Genomic DNA, 16,400 nt, shown 5'->3' on the forward strand with positions numbered 1-16,400 from the left:
CCCCAGCCTGGGAGAGGGCACAGGCGGGGCTGAGGGGACCCCCCCCCCCTGCCGAGTGCACAAATTTTTGTACACTGGGCCTCTAGTGTGTGTGTGTGTATTATATCTTTATCTATTGATGAACATTTTGGCTATAATGCTACAATGAACATAGGGGTGCATATATCTTTTTAAAGTAGTGTTTTGAATTCCTTTGGATAAATACCCGGAAGTGGATTTTCTGAGTCATATGGTAGTTCTACTTTAATTTTTTGAGGAACCTCTGTACTGTTTTCCATAGTAGCTCCACCAATTTGAAATCCCACCAATAATGCATGAGGGTTCCCTTTCTCCACATCCTCGCCCACACCTGTTTATTTATTTATTGATGGTAGCCATTCTGACAGACGTGAGGTGATATCTGATTGTGGTTTTAATCTGCATTTCTCTTATGATTAGTGACATTCACCATCTTTTTATATATGTACTAGAGGCCCAGTGCACTAAATTCGTGCATGGGGGGGGGGTTGGTGTCACTCAGCCCAGCCTGCACCCACTTCAATCTGGAACCCCTTAGGGGATGTCCAGCTCACAATCTGGGACTGCTGGCTCAGAACTGCTCGCCTGCCTGCCTGCCTGATTGCCCCTAACCACTTCTGCCTGCCAGCCTAATCATCCCCTAACCACTCCCCTGCCGGCCTGATTGCCCCAACTGCCCTCCCCTGCTGGCCCAATCGCCCCCAACTGCCCTCTCCTGCCAGCCTGTTTGCCCACAACTGCCCTCCCCTGCCGGCCATCTTGTGGTGGCCATCTTGTGACGACATCACGCAAGGGTGTGCCGCCACCTAGGCTTTTATTATATAGGACTAGAGGCCCGGTGCACAAAACTTGTGCATGGGTGGGGGGATGTCCCTCAGCCAGGCCTGCACCCTCTCCAGTCTGGGATGCCTCGGGGGATGTCCGACTGCCGGTTTAGGCCCGATTCCAGCAGTCGGACATCCCTCTCACAATCCGGGACCACTGGCTTCTAACCGCTCGCCCGCCTGCCTCCCTCCCTTATTGCCCCTAACCACCTCTGCCTGCTGGCCTGATCAACCCCTAACTACTCTTCCCTGCCGGTCTGATCATCCCCAACTTCCCTCCCCCATGGGCATGATTACGCCCCTAACTGCTTGCTCCCCACGCTGGCCTGATCGCGCCCCTAACTACTTGCTCCCCCGCGCCGGCCTGATCTCGCCCCTAACTGCCTCTGCCTTGGCCCCCGCCACTGTGGCTTTGTCTGGAAGGAAGGCAGGATGACCGGAAGATGTCTGGTCGACCCAGTCTAATTAGCATATTACTATTTTATTAGTATAGATTGGTCATCTATATGTCTTCTTTGGAGAAATGTCTATTCAGATCCTCTGCCCATTTTTAAAACAGACTGTTTTCTTTTTGGTGTTAAGTTGTATGAGTTCCATATATAGTTTGATTTTTAACCCTTTGTTGGATGTATCATTGGCGAATATCTTCTCCCATTCAATAGGTTATCATTTCATTTTGTTGGTGGTTTCCTTCCCTGTCCAGTTTTCCCAACACCACTTATTGAAGATACTGTCTTTATCCCATTGTATATTCTTGCCTTCTTTGTCATAGACTAATTCCATATAGACATGAGTTTTTTTTGTGTTCTTTATTCTGTTCCATTGATCTATGTGTCTCTGTTTATGCCAATCATGCTGTTTTGATTACTATAGCCTTGTAATATAGTTTGATATCAGGTTACATACCTTCAAATGTGTTCTTTCTCAAGATTGCTTTAGATATTAGCCATACTGTGTCCTTTGATTGAAGCAGTTAGTCCACTTACATTTAAAGTAATTATTGATAGGTATTACTTTATGACTATTTTTGTATTTCTTCTCTGTTTCTTATTTATTTTGCTCTTTTCTTGTATGCTGTTGACTTTGTGTAGTGTCATATTTGGATTCCTTTTTATTTCTTGTAGGTTTTTGGTTTGTGGTTACCATGTGCTTCACATATACCAAGCTATGTTTATAGCTGTCTACTTTAAGTACCTAAGTTCAAACACATTCTAAAATAACTACAATTTTTACTCATCCCCTCCATGTTTATGTTTTTGTCATTGTTTTTACTTTTTGTATATGTATTTGTGTGTATTCCTTAATTTATTGTAATTACTCATCATCTTTCTACCTTTGCCTTTTAACCTTTGTACTAGCTTTATAGTTGGTTGATCCCCTGCTTTTACTGTTTACCTTTGTGAGAATTTTTTTTCTTATTCATAGTTTTGATCTTTTCTACTTAAAGGAGTACCTTTAACATTTTCTGTACTACTGGGTTAGTGGTGATGAATTTCCTTAGCTTTTTCTTGTCTGGGAAGCTCTTTATCTTTCCTTCTATTCTAAATGATAGACTTGCTAAGTATAATAATCTTGGATGTAGGTCTTTGCTTTTCATCACTTTGTATATTTGTGCCAGTGTCTTCTGGCCTGCAGAGTTTCTGTTGAGAAATCAGTTCACAGTCCTATGGGAGCTGCCTTATACATAATTAACTGCTTTTCTGTCACTACTTTTATGATTCTCTACTTATCGTTCACCTTCAGCATTTTAACTATGATGTGTCTTAGTGTGGGACTCTTCAGGTTCACCAAGTTTGTGACTCTCTGTGCTTTCTGGACTTGTATGTCTATTTCCATCACCAGGTTAGGGAAGTTTTCAGTCATTATTTCTTCAAAAAAGTTTTAATCCTTTGCTCTTTTCTCCTTCTGATATCCCTATGATGCAAATGTTGGTATGCTTGATGTTGTACCAAGGGTCCCTTAAACTATTCTATTTTTTTTTTCTTTGCTGTTCAGATAGGGTGTTTTCTGCTACCTTGTCTTCCAGATTGCTCATTTGATAAACTACTTCATCTAATCTGTTCTTGATTCCCTCTAATATATTCTTCATTTCGAACTGATTTTTTTGTTTGTTTGTTTCCTGTCTCTTTGTTGACATTCTCAATGAGTTCATCTACTATTTCCCTAAGTTCCTTTTGTTTGTTTCCTGTCTCTTTGTTGAGTTTGTTTCCTGTCTCTTCTCAATGAGTTCATCTACTATTTCCCTAAGTTCCTTGAGCATCCTTATAACCAGTGTTTTGCATCTGGTAGATTGCTTGTCTCCATTTTGTTCAGTTCTTTTTCTGAAGTTTTTCTCCTGTTCTGTTCTTTCATTTGGGACATGTTTCTTTGTCTCTACATTTTGTCTGACTCCCCATGTTTGTTTCTGTGTATTAGGTAGATCTGCTATGTCTCCCACTCTTGGCAGAGTGGCCTTATGTAGTAGGTATTCTGTGAGACTCAGTGTGTAGTGTCCCTGTTCATCTCAGGCAGGTGGTTCAGGTGGTCTCAGGTGTTGTGTGTGCCCTTCTGTTGTAGGTGAGCCTTGATTGCTGTTGGGACATCAGTGCGTGGGATTGTCTCTCAGGCTGACTGGCTGAACTACGGCAGACCATCCCACAGTGCAGCAGTTGCTTTAGTGGGGCTCTGGTGCCAGCCAAGTCTGCCTTTTGGGTGTGTTGTTTGTGGACCTGGTTGGGTGCTGCTGTGGTGTAATTTGAAGCAGGCCCCTGGGTTTGTTGATTCTGGAGGCTCTTGGGAGAGGCTGTGGTATAGGCCAAGGTCAGCTACTCCTGGCTTGGGCTGACTAGTGGGAGCTACAAAGTGATCTGTGGTTTGTTGCTGCTTTTGCTAAACTTGGAGGTGTTTGGGAGAGGTTACGCTGTGAACCAAGACTGGTTGCCATTCTGGGCCTGGGACCCTTTAGTGGGCCCCAGAATGTAAGTTGAGGCCAGCTGCCTTGTGCTGGGTTTTTGGCCACTTACTTGAGTTATATTCAGGCCAGCACTGGACACAGCTTATGTCAGGCTTGAGGCCACCTGATGGAAATTGCAAAGTATATTGAGACCAGTTACCCCTTATACTGGGCTTGGGGCTGCTTCGTAAGAGGTGCAGGGCATACCAAGCCCAGCTGCTGCTTGTTTGGGGTTTGTGGGTCTTTGAGAGATCTTAGGAAAGTCCGCAGCGGAGCTGAAGAGGCTGCTCATGTAGAAAAGTCTCTGGAAGCAACTCGGGTCAGGTGTGTGTATATACTGTAGATGGCCTTATACGGCACTGCAACTACTTAAAGTGACATTAGATATAAACTTTCACTAAAAAATGAGAAACACATTAAATTGTAACTAATAAGTTTTAGAGATAAAATGAATTTTTGTCATTAACTAGTTGATCCAAGTTAATCTGCTTCTTTGTTTGAAAAAACTTTGTGTGTAATAGCTTAGAAAAGTGGTGACTTAATTTAAAAGGGTGCTTTATAAAAGCACTGTTATATTTTACTTGGTTAATTTAATTTTTAAAAAACCTGCATTGTCAAACAAGTGACTATTGACATTTTTTGAGTATTCAGATTTCAAAAGCCAATTTTTAACTTTTAATACATTGTTTAGATTTGACATATATTGTGAAAAATATTTCAAATGATAAGGTATTTTCCATATTTTATTTATATATAAACAAAATCAGTTTATTTTCTCATTGATATTTTAAAAAAAAACGGTGAAAAATGCCTCACATTGTGCTTTTTTCTTTAGGTTCATTGTGGGGAAGGAAGAAATTCCCACACATTCTTATTCCCCAGAGACAGCATATGCAAAAGTGGAACAAAAGACAGAAAAACAGGAGGAAAAATCTAGAGGAATGAATATAATTGCTCTAGTCAGGAAGCTTGTGGATTCAATGTGAGTTCTTTATCTTGATATTTTAGCACACTTTGTCTTGTTTTATATAATATTTGTACTATGCAAAGGTATTTTTGTGTTTGTTTTTCAGGTGATGGTAATTTTTTTGCAGAATTTTGATGGCAACTGAATGTTATTAATATTTCTGGCACGACTATAGATAACCATATGCCTTTAAAATAGGTTACATGAAATTGAAATACTTTTCTATTGCAAACAAGACAGAATTGCAGGAGTCTAGAGTAGGGAACTTTAGGAATAATTAACATGTGCTAATCAAATGTGCCAAGTTTGGAAAGGAGAAAGAAAAGTCCTGAGAGAGATTCAAGATGCAGGAATAATAAGGAGCAAGCCTTAAGTAAAGGATGTTTTGCAAGAGTGGAAGTGTTTAGGGCTTTGGAAAGAAAATAAATCTTTAATTGTATTTTTTACAAAGAAGTCTATATTTCATACAAATAAGCCTTGATTTGTATTTCAAGTGTAAATATTTAAGAAAATAAATTTAATGGTTTAAAATTAAATCAGCTGATTAAAATAATATTGGTAGTGATGTTTTAGAGAATATGACATGAGTGGGCAATATAGAAAGTCAGGGGGTCAGTTAAGGGAATCTGAGGCCCTTTAAGGAATTGGAAGACCTACGTTTGGCTCTCATTTTGCCCCTGCTGGCTGTATCCCAAAGTCCTCCTGGGTTAACCAGGGTTTATAATCTCTATTGAGGAGTGTTGTGTGCATTAAATGAAATAACATATGACTTGCCTCACATTCATGAGCACAAAGTAGGTGCTCAAAATGTTTACTGAATTTAAAGACTTTCTCTTCATTTTGGCATACACCACATACAGAAGCTAAGAGAACAAAAAGGAATGGTAGAAGGCAGGAATAATTATGGTAGTGATCTTATTAAGATCAAGAATTTGCTTAATAGCAAGTTCAAATAGTTATGGGTTACCTTAGTGGAGAGAAGGGGGAAGGGGTTCCTCTTAGGACATCATTTCAGCAGGAATCGTTTGGGAATGCAGAGAATGTATCCTGCGGGCGAGTGATGCCATGGGGTCAGAACTGATCAGGTCATGGCAGGACTTGTCTAGTAGCCTCAGGGAGTGCACTGGTATGAGAGCAGATGCAGATAATACAGAAGCAGAGCAGAAAATGCAGGGCCTGGGCAGACCAGAACTTAGGAAGCCATTGTAATGAAAGCATAAGGAAAGAGTAAATGACAGTGCAGTTGCTATCAGAATTTAACTGCACTAGCAAAGAGAGTTTAATAACTTCTGTTGTAGTTCTGGTAGCAATGGCTGAGAAATGTCTTTGAGAGGACACTTAGCTGTGTGAAGAGTGATGGTTTACATAAGGCACCTCTTCTCTGATTCACGTCTTCTCAGGCCCCCAGCTTTAATCACTCAGCAACTTCACGTGACCAGATATGTTCTGTCATCCTAATGATATAAGGGCTGTGGTCCATGTGAACTGTTGCTGTCACCCTTGAGTAGAAAAGGCTGCCTGTAGACTCCAGCCACAGAGCAGAATTGGATTTCAGAAAAAGTCTTGCTAATCAATTTGCACATGGAACTACAGATGTGTGGAGCCGGAATATCACTCTACAAGTAATTGTTATAAGCAGGAGTGAGTGTGTTTCAACCAAGAAGCTAATTCATTACCCACCATCGAAGAGTTATAAAAACTACTCTTCAAAGAGAAAGGGGGATAGCTAAACCCTCGTTAGATGTCCTCCTTACTTTTTTATGCCCAGAGTACATAAATGGTGCCGGAGTCTGCACACCAAAAAATCACAATGAGTGTGTCTTGAACAGTAGTCCTCCCAGCAGAAATGTTTATTAAGTACTCGAGGACTAAGTGCTTTATGGTTAAATCACAAATAACCTACTTTCAAATTCCCCCACGATCTATATCTATATTTATTTTAAAAACTGAATTTTGAATTCCAATACTGTATCATGTTTCTTTTCCAGATGCTTTCTCTCAAATATAATTAAGTATAAATTCCTGTAACTTGAACACATTCTCATTACGATTTTTGCTCAAGTGCTGACTTCATGGATGATTTATGGCCATTATATTCTACAACAAGTGATTTAAAGCTTCCAAAAGCTCTGGCAGAGTAAAGAGATATATATGCATATTTTTAATATTTAGTCACAGATATTTACCACTGTGGTTTTTCTGTTCCACATTAAAGTGTTTTGACTACAGTCACGTATTTTATACAATGTGTCAAATGGTGAGCAGCAAAGGAAAGAATCTGTTATCTTTGCTTCTGTATGTCCTAAGAAACCAAAAGATGCACACATTTAGAAACAAGTAGGTAATGATTTCTGCTTTTTTGGTTAGAGAGGTTTATGCAGATCTACACACATTTTAATTATAATTAGTGTTTTGCTTTAATTTCAGATGTAAGCATGGACCAAGGCATAGATGTTGCAAACACTATGAAGATAATTGCATCTCTTATTGCATTAAAGTAAGTACATAAAAGTATCTTCTTTATTAAATAAACCAATTTCTATATTTCTAAATTAAATATAGAAATAACTTATTTATTAAAATATAATTTCAAAGTAAATTGAAAAGTTGACAATAATTCCTATCATTCCTTGCATTTGACTTGAAAAATAAGCATTTTGTGATATATAGTAACCATTTAACTTAATGTTCACTTACCAGATCTTTAGTTAAATAATTTTAAAATTTGCTTATTTAAAAATTAGTGTAAAACTTACAAAGTAGAAGACAGGGTGAAACAACACAACAAAAAAGACAAGGCCCCTGGACTGTGTTGTGTGCTGGCAGATCAGCAGTCACCCACGCACACGCATAGTCTGGTACAGTAGCGTTTGGTTTTGGACTTGTAAAGCTGCTACATTTTTTTTAGGCATAGAGTAACTAGAGCATGTCCACAGTTGCTCTGCATTAAGCAAGTTAGCTGTGCCCACTGGCATAAATTCCTTGCTCCCTAATATATTAGTGTACCAGTGTGACTCTCCCTACCCACCCCCATCACCACCCACTCTGGGAAGGAAGTTATTTTCCTTACACTTAGTCTGGCACAGATGGCACCACCTGCTGCTACAAGTTCTCCAGTTTTGGATGGTACTCTAGCAATTCTGACGCTTTAAAAAGTTTATGATCTTTCTTACAACATCTGATCCGCACTCAGTTGCTGATAAGGGCAGAGTTGTACAGCATCCCCAAAGACAGCCTCCTGACGGTCACTCGAGAAGGGAGGGACTGTGTCACATTAGTGCTTCTGAATGCATGCCTGTGGCCCAGTGCTGATAGCGGCGTTAGCCCAAGCCAATACCTTACCCTTGGAGTCCCCAAAGACGTGACCAGGTGTAAGAGCGGTGGAGTATTTTTTCAGTTGTGCAATGGTTTTTGACACACTCCTTCCAAATCTGATTTCCTGCTGCACTTTTAAAATGGCAAAAAAGAACAAAAAACATCATTGCTGGCAGCCTCAGAGTCTGCCCCTCTGCCATTCCCAGAGTTATTCTTCCCTCCAACTGGACATCACTCTTTTTCAAGGGGAGACCTCAGGAGGGAAACCAAGAGAAGCATCTGATTAAATCAGAAGTACTTGAGAAAGTTTGGGAAGAGGAGGGTAATATTAAAATTATATGAGAAAATTAATGAGCATTGCTAAGCAATGAAAAAAAATGTAGTCTTTCTTTCTAATGCGTACCACTCCTATAAACTTGGTAATTTATGTATAAATTGGAGTATTTTGTCTATGAATATAAAATTTTGAGACCTGTGGGCAAGGAATTTACTACAGAAATATAGTAAAATATTTTGACAGTGCACCTCATGATCCCAAGGACTCCGTTACACCACATGTTAAATCATATCCCTGGGTAAATAATCAAATGATTACATTCCTCTCAGCTCACTGTACTCCATTCACAGTAACTTTTGACTGCTTTCTCATACCCAATCTCATTTTTGGCTTTGTGCTTTCTGTCTAAGCTACTTGAAATGTTTTTCTCATATTAGCTCCTCCTCTTTTGTGTCTACTTAAATGTCATATCCTCGGTAGCCTTCCCTTACCAGTTAATCCTAGTGCCCTACTTCCCAGAACACTTACTGCAATCTGTAATTATTGTTGTTTTATAAGCTTCCTTACTTATTTTCTCTTCCTCTAATGAGCATGAAAGCCTCAATGAAGGCAAGAACTTTGTATCTTCTTCGCTTTTCCCCCAGCATCTAGTGTAATGCTTGGCACATAAGAGGCATCAGTGAATATCTTTTGAATACATAGAAGGGTGAATGGATGGAGGAATGAATGGCCTCTTGAAAACCGGGTGAAAAGACTGAATATGAGTGTGATCCTTTAGATTAATATTATAAGGTTATCAAAGATAGAAGTGTGAACATTTCATGCTTCAAACTAATACTAGGCAGTTTCAGTTAAGCAATGCTTAATAATTTATATTAATTGATTGGACAATTTAATTTCCATTTTTTAACCAGGTATTAAATAGTTTCAGGTAAATTAACGAATGTTTCTTCTTAGTAAATTTTTTTTTTTTTTCTAAAAAAGAAGGCTGTTCTCTGGAAGATATAGATCTGACCTCTGGCACTTAGCAGCCAAGCACTGCTAAGAATGTAGACATTTCCCCATTTCACTGGGGCGAGAGGAGAATGGGAGACCAGTATTAAAATGTATTGGTTGAATCATGTATAAAATACTACTCTTTTTGATAACTTTTGTTTTGTGCTAATTGGCATTTTTTAGCCTATCAGTGTTAAATGACATCTAAACTTCATTTTCCTAAACACTGAAATAAAATTGACCAACACTAGGCCTCTCTCTGTTCCCTTTTGCACTGCAGAAATAGTTGCAGATAATATAAAGGAATGTTGGAAGCAAATATGGATTTGTAGCAGATTTGCTTTTTCAAGTTGTGTTGAGTATACCTCAAAGCTACCATTCTCTAGAGATGTTTGAGCAGAAATATAAACCTAGATATAATTACTTATTTTTCTAGGAAAGTCTTTTAACCTGATCATTTAAAAAGTTGATACCAAAGGTCTAGATAAATAATAAAATTCTCTTTCTGTCAAAAGAATCCCTGCTCATACTGATGAGTAAGGAGTTGCCAAAAGGACTTGGTTTTGTTAACTTCTTCTTATTTAAATGCTTTTGTTTCTAAAATTTTGACGTGGTTTAGGAATTACGAATCCTGATTATTATAAACAAAATGTCAATTTTGGTGCATAGACAAGCTTGGCCAGGTGCTTGTGAAACTTTTTTCTTTGTAAATCAAAGAAAGTCTATTTACTGCAGGTTTTGCCCTTATTTTGAAGGTAATTGTTTTAAAATTGAGGTTTTAACATTTAATTTTGAAAATGGCTGTTAAATATACTTGTGTTAATTTTTTGGAATCCTGTTTTATTCTGAGACAGTGAAATTCAAATCTGTCAGACTTCAAAACTTGGTGGTAAATCAGAATTTCCTCCCAATTTTCTCCAGGGTTTCATCAGGATGTTTAGCGTGGGATACTTGATCCAGTGCTGCCTCCGAATCCCCTCTGCGTTCAGGCATCTGTTTACAAAGCCCTCACGGCTGCTTTCTCTCTTCTACAATAAAGAAAATTTTCAGCTTGGAGCTTTTCTGGGCTCTTTTGTTAGTATATACAAGGTAAGGCTTTCAGAAGAGAAAGGAAAAATGGGAAATAAATAACATGGCTATTGTTAGTATGTGCTCTGTGTCCTTAACTCATCTATCATTTTTTAAAATGCTTCTTTTTGTAGTATTCACAGATGTATATAATATATTGGAAATTAAGGTTGGAGAAATTTCTTATTTTAAAATGTTATTTAATATGCTTGAAAGTACATACTTACTTGGCATTTATACATAATATTAAAGATTTTCAGACTCACATACTTTTTTTCCAATAACGGAGACACTGAGAAAATACAAACTTTCTCACATTTCTAATATAAGAAAATGACATTAATATGCTTGGTCTATTTGTTTTAAATTCTTTTTAATGCCTGGTTTTAATTTAAACATATTTCAGACACTCCTAACTGATGACAACACTTAATAGAATCAGTATGATATTTCTGTTGTAACATACATATAGGCAATGACTTATTTTTCTTTTCCACTCACTATTCCTACTACACTCTCTTACACCCCTTTTTTGCATGTTCCTATAAATGTACCCATACATATATAAGCACATTCCTAAACACATATTAACGATACAGTACTCTACAACTTTAAATAATGGCCTTTTGTTTAATGAGAATTACTAATATGTAAATATTTCTGGCACATTATTAAGCAGCTAAAATTTAGATTCTAAATATAGATTCTAAATAAATGTGATAACTAAGGTCGATCTGTATGCATACACCTGCAAACACATGTTAAACTCAAAATTATTTCTGGAAAAATGGAATTCTGGCATTATTTTGGGTAAGAAGGCTATGTACAAATTTACTTATAAAAAAAGGTAGATAATCACATTTTTTTTTCATTTCTAATTCTAGTGTTTGTATTTATTCTTAATATAAACTTTTAAGTGCTTACAGGTGGACTATCCAACACTTTTTGCTCACGTAGGTTATTCTCTACCATCTAGCATATCTCAGAGCATTTTTTTAAAATTTCTGTTACTATTTATTTGCTTAGGTAATACAAACTAATGATATTAAACTAAGGAAAATACAAGTGGGTCAGAAAACCTCTTAATAGAAAATATCCCTACAGTGTGTTCCAAAGCTGTATGTAATTTAAAAAATATATATTATCAGTGCCTTTAGAATCTTCATAAGAATGTTATTAGGAGAAAGACAAACCAGCTTATTTCTTCTGTGTCTTCTTGGTGAAGTGACCGTTTCTCCATTTTGCAATGTTCCTTTTTATCCCTGGTGATATCCCTGTTCTGAAGTCTACTTTGTCTGATAGTAATATAACTACTCCAACTTTCTTTTGATTATATTTGATAGTGTACTGTTTCTATCTTTTTATTTGAATTTTTCTGTCTTTAGTTTAAAAGTTGGTTTCTTTTAGACTGCAAATAGTTGGTTCTTTTTTATCCAGTTTGATAATCTCTATCTTTTAACTGATGAGTTTAGACTGTTTATACCTAATGTATTTATTTGTTATGGTTGAATTTAAACTTATCTTCTTGCCAGTTGTTTTGAATTTGTTCCATATTTTATTTTGTTCATCTTTCTCTTTTTTCTTTTTCTGTCTTCTGGATTTTTAAAAATATTTTTTAATTTTTTAAATTAATTTTAATAGCTTTATGTATTCTATCTGTACTGTAGGCTTATTATTTATACCTCTTTTTAAAATTTAGTAATTGCCTTAACATTTATAATAAACATTTTCATATAATATTATACCACTTCATTATAGTGTAGGAATCTTACAACACCATAATTCTAATTTTTCCTTTCCATTTTTTTTGTGCCACACTTTTATCTTTTTATATGTTATAAACACCACAACACAATGTTACTATTTTTGTTTTGCATAAGGAGTCAGAAGACTTTTTCTGTAAAGGGCCAGATAGTAAATATTTTTTTTTAAATATATTTTTATTGATTTCAGAGAGGAAGGGAGAGGGACAGAGAGACAGAAACATCAATGATGAGAGAGAATCACCAATTGGCTGCCTCCCGCACGCCCCCAACTGGGGGCCAACCTGCAACCCGGGCACGTGCCCCTGACCGGAACCGAACCTGGGACCCCTCAGTCAGCAGGCCGACGCTCCATCCACTAAGCCAAACCAGCCAGGGCCAGATAGTAAATATTTTAAACTTTGTGGACTACATATATGGTCTCTGTCACGACTACTCAACTGTCTGTTCTATGGAAGCAGCCAAAGACAATACATAAATGAATGAGCATGGCAGTATACCAATAAAACTATTATCACATTGTAATTAGAATTTTATATAATTTTCACGTGTCGCAATATATTATTTTTGTATTTATTTTTATCCATTTAGAAGTATAAAAGACAATCTTAGCTCACGAACCATATACAGTGGGGCCTTGACTTACGAGTTTAATTCGTTCCGAGACCGAGCTCGTTAACTCAAATTACTCTATCAACTCAATGCAAAAAATCGGCCGAGAGACAGCTGGTATCTCAAGTATCTCCAAAAACTCGTTATTCGGGACACTCGTAAGTCAAGGCCCCACTGTAAAAGCAAATGGCAGGGCAGATTTAGCTAGTGAGCCGTACATAGTTTTCTGACCTCTGCTTTAGACAGTTAATTCAGTTTTACAACAGTTGAACATTTGCCTTCATTTTACCATTTCAGGAGCACTTCATTTCTTTTTGCAGATCTAGTTTTTTTATCTGGTATCAGATTCCTTCTGCACGCAGAACTACCTCGGTAACATTTCTGGTAGTGCAGTTCTGCAGGTGATGATTTTTTTTCAGCTTCTGTCTGTCCGAGAAAGTCTTTTTTCACCTTCAGACTGAAAAATGTCACTTCTGGGTATAGAATTCTGGCTTGACAGATTTGTAGTTTATCCAGCTTTCTCTCCTTGTTAGAGTGGGATTGATACTTTTCCCCAGTATTCTGCATGTAGACCAAAGTAGAATCTACATGCATTTTTTTTCTAGAAATGAAACAACTGAAGTCACTGTATTTTCTTTTTGACACAGGGTACTAGTTGCTTCCTGCGCTGGGTCAGAAACCTGGATGATGAACTGCATGCTATTATAGCTGGTAAAGCAATGATTAAAAAAGAATCATTATTGTATCAATCAGTGGTAGAAATGAATCAGAAATAGTTTCCAAATTTATCTGATCTCTTTGTATCTTCTTTTCTCTGTAATAGAATCCCTATTGAGGCATTAGTCTAAACATTTTGTATTTGTGAAGTTTAACTATCAAGGCACTCTTGCCATCTGGTGTTTTGAGTTGACAATATATCTGCCCTCCTACAGGCCAGAAATCCTAGGGAATGTGTCACAAAAGAACATGAAGTCTTAAAATATTATAGAAGTGACTATGGTACTATTTTAAATGAAATTAGATTTCTTAAAATATTCTGTTTTTACCAATGGTAAGTGACATATTTTAATAATTTTTATTATTTTTTAGGCATGTAAATAATTTTATAAAAACTAAAGAAAATTTTCTACAAGTGTATTATATGTACTATTTAAGTTGAGTAGACAATTTTTTCAGGCATTTATTGGTAATTTTCCTATTATTAGAATCTCAGGTCTCCTCCCACCTTGGTTTTCCATTTATAAAATGAAGACAGTAATATGGAAAGAAGTGTGATGATCGCACTAAAAATAATTTGAGCTGTTAGGAGAACAGATGAGTAATTATTTTCACTTACAATTAGAAATAATACCAATAGCCTTTAAAAATTATTTTTGAAAATTATTATGTTTGGTAAAATCACCACTATTTTAAAGTTAAATTTAGAATGTGAAGTTTCTTGTAATATATGTATCAGAACTGTGTGTCGCTAACTCTGAGGTCAATTTCTTAATTTAAAAATATATGATAATAAGAACTCACCCATTTTAATGTTATTAAGTATATTACTGCCTTTGATTTTGATGTAACAAGAGGCAGTGCTATAGATCAATTTTTTTCCTACTTAAGCGAATTTAAATTTCCAAATGACTTAATAACAGATACTTCAAGGTCTGATGAGTTTTGCCTTATTTGTTTCAGGGTTTTTGGCAGGAGTATCAATGATGTTTTATAAAAGCACAACAATTTCCATGTATTTAGCTTCGAAATTGGTGGAGGTAAGCAAACATTTTTATCCATGTATAGTACCAAATTATATATAGCTGTTAAGCTGCTTTAGCAACAAATATATATCCTAATTTTTTAAAGCAAATTCTAATCCTATAAAAGTATTTACAAAGTCAATTGCTCTATTTACTCTTCTTTCTTTGTATTATTTTTAAATATACACAAATGGAGAAAGAATAATGTAATTAACCCTCATGCACCCATTACACAGCTTCAACATTAAAGCATTTGGCCAATCTCATTTCATCTACCCACCCCAACCTCTCAGGTACTGATTTATCATTTTTATTTTTAATAATATTTTATTGATTGATTTTTTTTTTTTTTTTTTTTTTTTTTTTTAGAGAGAGAGGAAGGGAGAGAGAAAGAAAGAGTGAGAAACACAGATGTGAAAGAGACACATTGATCAGCTGCCTCCTGCACACCCCCTACTGGGGATTGGGCCCACAACCCAGGCATGTGCCCCCACTGAGAATCAAACCGGTGATCTTTTAGTGCATGAGATGATGCTCAGCCAACTGAGCCACATTGGCCAGGGCAAGTACTGATTTATTTTAAACCAAATCCAGAATCACGTTGTCCATAAGCAACTCAGGATAAAGACTCCTGAAAGAATAGGCCAATGGATAAGAACTCCTTAAAAATAAGTAAATCAACAATATCACCAAAATATAGCCAGTGCAGTCCGTGCAATTGGAAGCCATTGGAGTTTAAAGCATGGAAATAATATTATTTAATTCATATTTTTAAGGAGAACATTCTGGCTGTTATATAGAAAATGGGTTAGAGACAAGACTGGAAGCTGGGAAAATAAGACAGGAGATGCTGGTTTGTGTAGTAACAGAAAAGATTGAGAGAAGTACACAGATTTAGCACGTTTAGGAAGTAGAGTTGACAAGTCTTGCTAATGGAGAGGAAAAGGGGAATGAGAGAGAAAAAATAACCCCTAGCTAGCAAAATATGTTCTTTGACACTGAGGGAATCCATTATTGACACCTAGTTTGTAAAAGGTGTGTTTCACCAGTACAGCCGCTAACCTAAGTGGCTAGAGCAGCAGTTCTCAACCTGTGGGTCACGACCCCTTTGGCGGTCGAATGACCCTTTCACAGGGGTCGCCTAAGATCATCCTGCATATCAGATATTTACATTATGATTCATAACAATAGCAAAATTCAGTTATGAAGTAGCAACGAAAATAATTTTATGGTTGGGGTCACAACATGAGGAACTGTATTTAAAGGGCCAGAAGGTTGAGAACCACTGGGCTAGAGGGTTTTTAAGCCAAGCAATGGTATTGCTCTTTGTCTCGTATCAGCAGCTCATATTTGATCTTGGCCAAAGAAGCTGGTATATACAGTGTGCTTCTGAGAGCTCTTTCAAATATAGGAAATTAGCAAGTTAAACTTACCAGGTCCTTTGTTGGATTTACTTACTATGGTGTAATAGGCGATTGTTTCCCTATGATTGAAGTTAATTTTATATTAAAGTGCTGTATTACTATATAATAAATATTAAATAAAAATCGGTTGTATAAGCAACTTTTTTTCTTGGAAAAAAGTATTTCCAAGATATATTTATTGAGTATCTATTATGTTCCCATTGCTGTGCTATGTGCTGTTAAGCATTTAGAAATTTAAGATATGGTTCCCTCCCTTCATCAACTTAGAATCTAGTTCAATAGATAGGTTTTATCATAAGAAATTAGGAACACAATTATTCCATATATCAAAAGATACCTGTTTCATATAACATATCTATGATGCCATTTTACCACATCTGAATTTCATTTTCATCACTGTGAATATACTGCAATGTGTCTGTACCTTATAAATGTACTAGAGGCCCGGTGCACAAAAATTTG

At 36.6% G+C, this 16,400-nt stretch overlaps 1 protein-coding gene across 1 annotated transcript in view; it reads left to right on the forward strand.

The window, feature by feature from the left end:
• The window catches only part of TMEM135 (transmembrane protein 135), a 219,920-nt gene that overhangs the window by 195,845 nt on the left and 7,675 nt on the right, over positions 1 to 16,400 (forward strand). Inside the window, exons 8-12 of the mRNA XM_005875638.2 lie at positions 4,610 to 4,756; positions 7,169 to 7,238; positions 10,251 to 10,418; positions 13,420 to 13,483; positions 14,453 to 14,529. Of these exons, the coding sequence (XP_005875700.1) occupies positions 4,610 to 4,756; positions 7,169 to 7,238; positions 10,251 to 10,418; positions 13,420 to 13,483; positions 14,453 to 14,529 (526 nt within the window). The remainder of the gene's footprint in view (positions 1 to 4,609; positions 4,757 to 7,168; positions 7,239 to 10,250; positions 10,419 to 13,419; positions 13,484 to 14,452; positions 14,530 to 16,400) is intronic.

This window comes from Myotis brandtii, unplaced genomic scaffold, assembly GCF_000412655.1.
Source record: "Myotis brandtii unplaced genomic scaffold, ASM41265v1 scaffold468, whole genome shotgun sequence".
NCBI lineage: Eukaryota > Metazoa > Chordata > Mammalia > Chiroptera > Vespertilionidae > Myotis > Myotis brandtii.